Source organism: Triplophysa rosa, linkage group LG13 (assembly GCF_024868665.1).
Source record: "Triplophysa rosa linkage group LG13, Trosa_1v2, whole genome shotgun sequence".
Classification (NCBI taxonomy): domain Eukaryota; kingdom Metazoa; phylum Chordata; class Actinopteri; order Cypriniformes; family Nemacheilidae; genus Triplophysa; species Triplophysa rosa.
The window spans coordinates 16,422,748-16,433,649 of record NC_079902.1 but is presented as its reverse complement, the minus strand read 5'-3'; the positions used below and the strand labels follow the sequence as shown (position 1 = coordinate 16,433,649).

The 10,902-nt window shown below is 38.2% G+C and overlaps 1 protein-coding gene across 6 annotated transcripts in view; it reads left to right on the top strand.

The window, feature by feature from the left end:
• Positions 1-7: 7 nt before the first annotated feature.
• The window catches only part of drp2 (dystrophin related protein 2), a 126,530-nt gene continuing 115,635 nt past the window's right edge, over positions 8-10,902 (top strand). For 2 of the 6 annotated variants that reach the window (XM_057349539.1, XM_057349538.1), the window contains exon 1: positions 22-592. In XM_057349539.1, coding sequence (XP_057205522.1) covers positions 436-592 — 157 coding nt within the window. In that variant the 5' untranslated portion in view covers positions 22-435. Of the gene's footprint in view, positions 593-10,902 lie in introns of all 6 variants that reach the window. The other 4 variants (XM_057349543.1, XM_057349537.1, XM_057349540.1 and 1 more) reach the window with 4 other exon arrangements.

The following is a 10,902-nucleotide window of genomic DNA, read 5'->3' as shown; positions in this document are numbered from 1 at the left end:
AATCAATAAAGTCCACTATATTCCAAAGTACACTGTAAGCACATCCCATGTAACTTGGTTTAAATGCCCTCTTGAAAATGTCAGCATCCAGGCAATATAAGAGCAAACCTATGTACGGCTTTACATTTTACGACCTGTCTCGTGAATGTGAGCGCCATCAACTCTGCGTGACAAATCTTTGCGTTCCAAACGTACCCCTGCTGTCCGGATATGCCTCACATCGACGTACAGCATCTCATTCGAGCCGGTCTATTTTCAACCCGATCGCGTCACGATGCCGTCCAGCAAACTTCATCTGGAGTGAATGAAGAATTCTCGCACGCCTCCGGGATTACAACTGATGCTGTCGCGAATTAAAGCGGGAGCGGGACGTAAAACGATGAATCGTTCAAGCGCAAAACTACACAAACGCACGCGACACACCTTTCTCGGCTGATGTCCTGGTTAATTTATGAGATATTTTCTGTTCGTCACCGGCTGCCTGTTCATCACTTCGCTCTCATCCCGTCGCTTGCTATTCGGCTGAGCGTTCGCGTTAAATGGAAATCTGAAGTACTTCACTTTCACGGTTTCTCGCGTTTGACAGAAAAAGGTAAGCCTTTATTGCATATGACAGGTTTGATTTACAGCGACGGTTAGAGTCGTAAGGTTCTACTTGTTTAAAATTTAAACCCCGCGAAAAATCAAGCCAGTGCTTTATTATTAATGCAAACAGGCTTTAATGCGAATTGCAAATCTTTAAGGTTTCTTGTACAGGTTCATATCACGTCAGTTTACCTTATTTAACCGACAACAAACAAGAATATTTTGTGCAAGTAACATTGAATTGTTTTACGGTGTCGGAGGCTTGATCAGCTGCTTTTAAAGACCATACAGTTCTCTAAAGGCTCTGTAAGGAACTGCCGGTGGAAATAAATCAGTGTTTGCGCCTTTAAGTTACTTCGTAATTATTGATTATTCAGCCTCTTGCCCCTCGCTTCTTTATAGCAAGACATAGAAGGTAACTTAAAAAAACGTGCGCGCATTTGACGTGTGTATCAATCTTATAGGCTACCTACATTTCCAAATCATGCGACAGTTAGCGTAATACGAGGTTGACGGTTCTTTTAAGGCTCTATTGCGGGTGTCCTTTGATGCTCTTTTGAAACGCCGACAGCCCTTTGAGCCGGTGGCTGTTCATGCTGAACAGTATCCGAAAAAAGAAAGTGTAGGCTTATTTGAATGATGATGAACGCTGATGATGTCCACGGTAGTGGAGGAGGGAAGAGGCGTGACACTGATCTTGCTGAAGTGATCAAGAGTCATCAGCCTTAGTTATCAGCTCATCCTGTTTGTCATTCAGCGTTCATATCAATCCATGATCGACCCTCTTTATTCACAAAAGAAAAATTGATCTCTTTTGTAAAACCAGCAACATCAATTAATTTAAAGTTTTTTTTTGCCACTGTTCTATATTTTTTGCAGATCATGTTTATTCCCACCCATGTAGTCGTTTTATTGAATGTGTGTTTTAGAAAATTTTGTGTCTTCTGATGGCATAAAACAAATAATTTACTGAGGAACATCCAGTTCTATAACTACGCTGTTTTGTGCACATTTTGAAATGCTGTGACAGGAACATTTATTGGTGCAATGTTCACCAACTTGTGTTACCAGACTTCTAAAATTGTAACTCATTTTCTCTGTGATTTGTTTTCCTCTGTTTATTGTCGGCATGCTTTTGGACAGCTTTGTTTATTTGTTCAGACAGAGCCTTGTACACAAGTATCAGGAGAAGTTTACCTTAGAAGTGTGATCTAAAATGTCAGGAGTTATAGCAGACACCTTGATCATCCTGTGGCAATGCAGATTCACAGAGAGAAAAACTTTTATGATCATATTCAAAGTTTATTTTGAAGCTTCTACTTATAGTGGCATAATCCAAAGTGGTTTAAATAAACTAGATCTGCATTTCCTGAAAGAGATGCCAGTTCCTGAAATGCGACAAAGAATAGATTCAGTTATTTATTAAATGCTTTATGCTTTTGCTGACCATTAGGAGTGTTTGTCAGGTATACATGTCACATTGAATATATTTGGCTTGTGATGTTTTGCCTGTAGTGCTACAGTCTCTCTTTTTGCCTAGGTTTTGATTTGGTGTGTGAACCTGTACTCAAGAAAATGCCAAATCTGGCCCTGAGCCTTCGGAGTAGAAAAGTCACATTTTCGGTCATCGGAGTCACTACTGACAGCAGCGTCATCAGTGGGCTCATCTTCCAACAATTCCCGAATAAAGCATTTTAGTGCTGTGTCAAGGCACTGTAAGAAATGTCTCCGTAATAGAACGTCTCGGGAGAGTTGTGGCTGTGATGAGCGCCTTTCTGTGCTTTCCATTGGCCTTGAGACACATCCTGCTCTCCGCTAGTGAAAAACAGGCCAATCACCCCCATTCCTTTTCATCATTCCATCATCCTCGTACTGCGTTGAAAATGATGGCCTGGCAGAGAGAAAGGGCAAAGAAAGAGAATAGAAAAGCAATTTGCTAACTCTATAAATCCAGCCACCTAGGGTACCTGACCCCAGCAGGAGGCCATTATTTAAACTTGGGTAACCAATGCACTCCTATTAACATTGAATGGGCTAGTGTCTGCTGCTTGTCTGCTGTGGCACATTTATGTGTTTTATTTACTGCCGTGTACTGCATGGCCTCATGCTCAGGGCTTCTGAAAATCAGCTTAGGCATGCCGTAATGTGGATTGATAAGGTGATACGGTGCATACCTCCACTGGTTTTAGGATGCTAAATTGCAAAAGTGATGCCATAAGCCAGTGGTCTTGTTTTCGAGCTTTTCTGTGCGTGTTCAGAAAGGGAGAGAATGAAAAAGAAAAAAGTTTCATGTTTGATGCAACACAATCACAGTAATTTGAATCGATTTTACGAGGTGGCTAATTCTTATGAATTCAAACTATCTTATTCGTTTTCGTACAATTTGCTTTTGCACCAGTGATGTGGGGTTAGGGAAGGGGCTTCACTATTGCCTTTTATAATTGTATGTTTTTTCTTGTATAATTCAAATCTTACAAATTTATCCGAATTCCCATGAGATCAGGTTGTTATGTAACTTACCAGTAGGGTTGCTTGTTTAAACTGTTGTTAAAAAGGCATATTTAAATAATTAAAAAAAATATATAAAAAAAACCTATAGATTAATTGCTAGAGTCTGAAATAAGTAATGGATCACAAAATATCAGTTTATAGGTTTTAGTAAAAACATTTGTAAAATATAGTACATTTATGTCAAATGTAAAATAGTTTTTTATCTTTGTAATTATTATCGTAATTATGTGTGACTGCCAAAATGTTCAGTATACAATTTTAGCGCATTATACAGAAATGTTATATTGCGCAAGCGGTGCATTCAGTAACTCATTTTCGTCTCCCCTCCTTCAACCAATTTGCTTATCAGTTCCCCCAAAGACGTAAGAGGCGCATTTAATGTTGTGATGAAGTGGAAAGACCGACAGAGCAGATAAGTGATGCGCTCAATCTTGCAACTGAAATAAATATATTTTGCCACCTGCAGAATACAAGAATTTCCCCAGCTAAGGTACAAAACGGCAAAGATAACGAAATGTGTTGCGTGTTTGTATGCAGTGTGAAGCTAATGCAGGAAACATGTGTTTAAATTTTAAGCACTATACTATTGTATTAAGCATACAAAATGTTATATATCACGTTAAATACTTTTTATTTGTGAGTCGCTATTGATAAAAGCCAAACATGTGAATCAACGCAGCTTTCATAAAGAAAAATCACTAAAAGCCTTCAGGTCTCTCGGGTTGTTTGAGATATGCGCGTGCCAAGGGAGTCAGAGTACTAAACTGAGTTCTCTTTCATGCCTTCTTACTCTAAAATGGACCTACAAACACAAAATTACATCAAAAATCCCATATTAGCAAGAATTCTTGTAAAAGTAGTCCGTTTTGTGAACACAAACAGTTGGAAAACTTGTGTGTTACAGTATAGTGCACTAGCTTTCAAAGTGGCAGCAGCATAATAAAGATCGTTGTTTATAATGTTAATCAAACAACAAAGGATGGGCCCAAAAACACTGTGTTCTCTTATACGAGTTGTTCACAACAAATAAAGGAAGAAAGTAGCATACAGTAATTTAGTTGTTCAAGATGTGCTTTAAAAATGGTAGTGTTTAAAGAGAGTTTACATATACAATAACAATTATTAAATCATAAACAATGATTTGTATTAATTTGTAGTTGATTTATTAGTGTATTAAAAATGTTTGGATGAAGTTTTAGTGATTCTTTTTCTTCCCTCACCCCACGATTCTGGTGCTACCAAATTAAGGGCTGGTGCCACCAACTGTGTAACTTGGTAGCATCAGTTCATCCCCTCTCAAATGTTAGTTTAGAGCACTGGGGTGTTACAGAAAAAAGCAGCTTTTCTCTTTCCTCTTGAGGAACTTTAAGGATAGTATAGTCAGTAATTTAATGACAGCGTTCAAAAACCGGGATAGTAAGTGTTTGATTTTGTGACTGCACTTGAATTGGTCAGTCAGTTCGTACACTTGTTTACATCCGCTTGTTTAAACAGAGAGGCACTACTGTATCTGAATTATATACTTGTGCTCTAAAAGATATCATGCATTCAAGAAGGTCTATCTTGCTGACGCTTCTGTGGCTAAGTGAGAAATGGCAGTATTTCTTTATCCATCATCCGGGGGTGCATTGATGTATATACCTTTGCTCTCCTGTTTTGTCAGACATGCTGACACGCCGTGGGAGATTGGAGAAGAATGCAGCGTAAACTGTCTGAATAAATATTTATAGTTCCTCATTTTTTTAACGTTGACAAGGGGCAGGTTGAATTTGGAAGTGATAAGTGTGAATGCACAACAAAATTTGGTGCTAAGCTAGCTGTGTTTTGACTGTGAAAAGCTTAAGTATACTTGGGCCCGGTTTCACAGACAAGGCTTAGCTTAAACCAGGACTATGCTTAAGTTAAATTAGGATATTTAAGTCACTTTGATTAAAATGCCTTAGATGAAAACATTATTGGTGTGCATCTTGACACAAAACAATGGCAACTACATATATTAAGATATGTCAGGGCAATTTATTTTCAGTTTAGACGGCTCAAAAATCATTTTAGTCTAGGACTAGTCTTGAGCCTTGAATGTGAAACCAGGCATTAATGTAATACTAGAAAGTACCCATTTTGAAATCTGCCGTCTTTGCTCATCGAAACCAGTTATTTTTCAACCGATTACCAGAGTCGAAAATGCCTTTTGGCAAATCATTCTGGAGCAGACTGGCTAAAGGCAGCACAAGAATCTGCATAGACCCAGACCCTCCAGAAGCGATTGTAACTATCTTGTCTTTGGTGTTCTCATGAGTTCATTCACCAACAGCAACTTTCCACCCAATTATTCATCAGTGGTTGGGAAAACAGTGTTAGACTGGCAATGGTGGGGCTTTTAGAGCTGAGTTATCAGAGATTGCAGCACTCTCCTCTCTCAGCTGGCTGCATGATATTGTTACGGGCTGTGACTCAAACTCATACCATGACTTACAATCAATAACATTAGTGCATTAGAGCAGCCTACTGCAGTGCATTCCTTTTAATTTCTCCTAATGGCCCCATGCATTTAGCAACGTTCTGTGTTTGCAGAATATATTTTTTCTGCAAACAAAGTAGGTAGTATTTAAGCCGAGCTATTTAAATACACTGATTTTTATTGGGCTTTCTGTATCTAATTGGGTGTTATTGTTTTGAATGGTCAGTCCAGTATTGAGTGTGTTAATGGGTGTAAATTCAACAGCAAAGGTAATGACTGAGTGGAGGTTGTTTTATGCACTCTTTTTGTTTTGTTAGGTCATGTTCACATGAGGTTTGGCGGGAATGTTGAAATATAGACGGTTTCAAGGCAACAACATAAACAAACGTTACTGTGCATGTATGCGTTTGTGGCCCAAACTTAACTTCCGGTACACAAAGAATAGAGTCCCTGTAGATTATTTATGATAACAAGTAAAAGAAATGACAAGTAAATTACATTAGCTAGCAAGTTAAAAGTATGTCTTGCCAGTATTAGTTTGGGTTACCAGTAGGGATGTAACGATTCACTCAGCTCACGATGCGATGCGATTCACGATTCTGATCTCACGATGCGATTTATTCACGATTTCCTCACGATTTATTTTAAAAAAATGAGTTGAAACAAATTAGAAATTAACAACTTCCCTTGCATTATTTCTTAAATGCTTCACGTTTCTTTGCATAATAAAATAATGTTTTATTTCAAATAACAAAACTAAACTGCGATTTTATAACAAATTAATAATAGAAAAAGTCTCTTTAATATAAACAAACTAATACTGTCTGTGCTTTTCTTGGATTTTTTTGCATTTAAGAAATATCAGCATCCACGTTTAGGTTTGCAGTGAAAATAGCGGCCCCTGCTGTTCAAAAAATGTATTGCGATTCAGTTCAAGCCTCAACCGATTTGAATCGTCACTCATTATAACACGGTGAATCGTTACATCCCTAGTTACCAGTAAAAAAAAACGTTATTTGGCTAAACTGCCGACAAAGTTACGATCCATTCAACAAATTGTTTTTATTTAATACAATTATTATACAATAAAATATTAATATAAAGGAAGATAAATATAAATTAAATAACATATAAATAGTTATAGTATAAGCCACTAGCCAGACCGATAACCAAACACAGACAGAAAGTTCACTTAGGGTCATGTGCGTCCAATAAAATCGTCTACAGCTACAGGAAATGAATGTAATTTATAGAATTGCTTTTGGTCAAAGTGTAATTTGTTTGTTTGGGTTAATAACAGAGTAGACTTTAATTGAAGGTGTAGACTGTTCATAATTTTGTATGTTATGAAAAGCTGCTGAATATCATGTTCAAAATCATATGGCACTAAGAACTGTTATGAGATGCTTGTTTTTGGTTTTGGATAGACAGAAACTTTCTTTGGCAAGTGTGAAGTGCTCAATCTTTTTCAGTCAGTCATGAGTTCTGTGAATAGATTTGTGATTGAAATGTACCAATCAAAAAGGAGAATTCATAATGATGAGGTGCACAGAACATGCAGCTGCTCTAGAAACTGAGCTAAATGACACTTTTTTATTTTCAAAGGCGTGAAATACTTGCTCCCAAAGAGAGGTTGTTTGGGCTCATGTTGGATGGAGTTTAAAAATCAATAGTCATGAAGTATCAAACAGGTGCAGAAAGAAATACTTTAGAAAGTCAGAATAGACTTTAACTCAGAATTTACAGTGGCAAGAAAAAGTATGTGAACCTTTCGGAAATTCATGGTTTTCTGAATAAATTTGTCATAAAATGTGATCTGATCTTCATCAAAGTCAAGGGTATTGACAAATAAAATGTGTCTAAAATAATAACACAATTTTTTTTTGATCGTTGTTGTCTTTATTGAGAACAAAAAAAAAACGTTTGTAGTGCTTGTGGAAAAAGTATGTGAACCCTTGAGTTAATGACCTCAAAAAAGCTAATTGGAGAGTCAAACTTTTGGAGTTTGCGCTGCACAAGAAGAACACGCTTATGTGAGCCATGCCTTGCCAAAAAGAGCTTTTAGAGGATCTACGATCAAGAATTGTTGATTTACATAAAGCTGGCAAGGGTTACAAAGTTATTTCAAAGACTTTAGAAATTCACCAGTCTACAATTAGGCAAACAATCTACAAATGGAGACACTTTGGGACTGTTGCTACTCTACCATGAAGTGGGCGCCCAGTCAAAATGACACCAAGAGCACAACGAAGACTCATCAGTGAGGTAAAGAAACAACCCCGAATGACAGCCATAGATTTGAAGGCATCATTGGAACTTGCTAACATCTCTGTTCATGAGTCTACAATACGTAAAACACTGAACAAGCAGGGTAATCCAAGGCAGGACACCACGAAGGAAGCCACTGCTTACTAAAAAGAACATTGCTGCATGCCTGAAGTTTGCAAAAAGAGCACATTCACACTCCACAGCGATATTGGCAAAATGTTTTGTGGACTGAGGAAGCTAAGATTGAACTATTTGGAAAAAACACACAGCACTACATCTGGCGTAGAAAGGGCACGGCCCTTTCATATCATCATGAAAACATCATCCCAACTGTAAAGTATGGTGGAGGAAACATCATAATTTGGGCGTGATTGCTGCATCAGGGCCTGGCCAGCTTGGAATCATTGAGGGGAAGATGAATTCCCAAGTATATCAGACAATTCTTCAGGATAATGTGATAATGTCTGTATGTCAGCTGAAACTGTGTAGAAGGTGGGTGATGCAACAGGACAACGACCCAAAACACCGGAGCAAGTCCACAACAGAATGGCTTCAGAAAAACAAAATCCGCCTTTTGGAGTGGCCAAGTCAGAGCCCAGACCTCAACCCAATAGAGATGCTATGGATTGATTTGAAGAGGGCCATACACATAAGACGTCCAAAAAATATGACAGAGCTAAAGCAGTTCTGCCAGGAAGAATGGGCTAAAATTCCTCCTCAACGATGTGCAGGTCTGATCCACAGCTACAGGAAGTGCCTGGTTGAGGTTATTGCTGCCAAGGGGGGTCAACCAGTTATTAATTCTAAAGGGCTCGGCATACTACATTCGAAATCGAAAAACGACCGTCTGTGACCTGATTTCGAACTAAATCTGGTCCAAACGACAATTCGTTTCACTAGTTCGCTGCAGCAAACCAAACAGAACTCTCCGGGAAAGTTCGTGTTGGCCGGTAAACACCTTCGAGCCACCATTGGTCCATGGCCATTACGTAATAGGTGGGTGTGTTCTGTAGCGCCGCCTGGTCTGTGGGAAATAACGCGTCATTTTATTTGCATACGTCATGTAAACCCCGCCTCCAGAAACAAAGGGGTGTTGGATTGTTCGAAAACACTACACATCTCAACGTTTTCGAGCTTCGTTTTACCCCCAAACGCAGAACGAAAGCGCAATTCGCCTGGACTATGCTGAGCCCTTAAGGGTTCACTTTTTCCACTGCCATTTTGAATGTTGAATGAGTGTGTTCAATAAAGACATGAAAGATCAGAATTGTGTTATTAATTTTAGACACATTATGTTTGTCAATACCCTTGACTTAGATGAAGATCAGATCACATTTTATGACAAATTTATTCAGAAAACAATAAAATTCCAAAAGGTTCACATACTTTTTCTTGCCACTGTAGTTTGGTAATATGCATTCAACACTTTTCTTAGGCCAACACAGCCCTTACACCAGGGAAGAGATTGTTTATCAAGGTCCACAGACCTAACACTGCTTAGTCCAGCTGTATGATTTATCAAGCTGAAAAGGTCAGTCTGTCTGACTGTAATTAATTCTGTCGGACTTTATTTAGGGTCTGCATAGGAGAATGTTCTTCATTAGTGGCACATACTTTCTTCGGTTCCCAGGCTGGAGTGGGAGGGGAGAGGTGGCATTCATTAAAAAGAGATGGTTTTAGATCATTTCCTATCAAGATGTTTATCATTCTTGGACATGGAAGGCTAATAGACCCCCACAGGCGAGAAGTAATTCTTTCATCTCTAATTAGCACGTGTGAAACCTGTTGTTCCCGAAGTGACTCGCATGCCAACCTTGAAAACCCAGTGATTTATTTTTTGCATCAGGTGTGATGCCATATGAAGACCAAGCATTATTTTAGGAATTAAAGCCTGGTTGTATTGAGCTTTACAGTTTGTCTCTAGCATTTATTCTTTATGTATCAGTACAAGAGAACGTGGGCAGAGTATTGACAGTTTGCCTACAGCATCTGGTTTTTCTTTGTTATTGTTGGGTTATTAATGCAGTCTATTTGCTAGCCATTTCTTAAGGGCGCTATAAAATTTAAGGCACTGTTCAGATCAGAGGACCACGACCATATTTTATTATATGTAATTTCATCAGTGTTGCACTACAGGAGAACCAAAAGAAAAAAGATTATAGCTGCAGGTGAGGTTTCTGATATAAATTATGTAGTATTTGAGATTGATGGTTTTCAGTGAAACCGAGCAGTCTGTATATGATCTGAATCATATTAAACCTTGGTCATATTTCATTTGATTAACTGTTTTAATTGTTAATTATTAAAAATTAATGTTAACAATAATAATTTGTTATTATTAAATTATTCATTGTTTTGTAAAATTGTGTTACTGATAAATAATATTACAGGGATAATCCACCAAAAAAATTGCCCCCCGCAGCGTTGGTTTGGTTTCAGACTCAACTTGATTCTGTCGAACTCTGGCGCATTTGCGTTCGTCTTACATCATCAGAAATGTGCACCGCGCATGACAGAAAACAGAACACGATCAATATATTGTGTTTTTATTAATTTCGCTTGACAGCTTTCACATTAGCGATTTTTCAGGCGAACCGTGCCCCGATTCCGAACTAAACTTCAAGTGTGAAAGGGACCTTAGATGCATCAACACGAGAGGCACTTTTGAATGATTCTTCAACATTTAACTTGTGTTTCATCTGCTTATTTTCTCATTTATCTTCTCTTGCATCATTTTCTGCTGGTTGATCATGACTTGCTTTATTTTGAGAGCTCTGATAAATGTTAACTGCTGTTAAATGTTATGTTCCTATGGAAACAGTGAATTTTCAAAGGTTCAGATGTATTATATCTAACCACATGAGATAATATGAGATCGCCTAGTCTTTACAGATAGTGTTCTTGTTAAGCAGTTTGTAGCTACAAGGGCAAAGAGAGTTTGACCTTCTCCCTCATCTAACCTAAAGTTTTCGATTCTGAACAGCTTGGAAGCTGTTCAACAGACCAGGTCCAAATGATTCGGCTGTGTGATTATATCAAAGCATGACCTTTTCCCCAGATTGACTTTGACCTTTATGAAT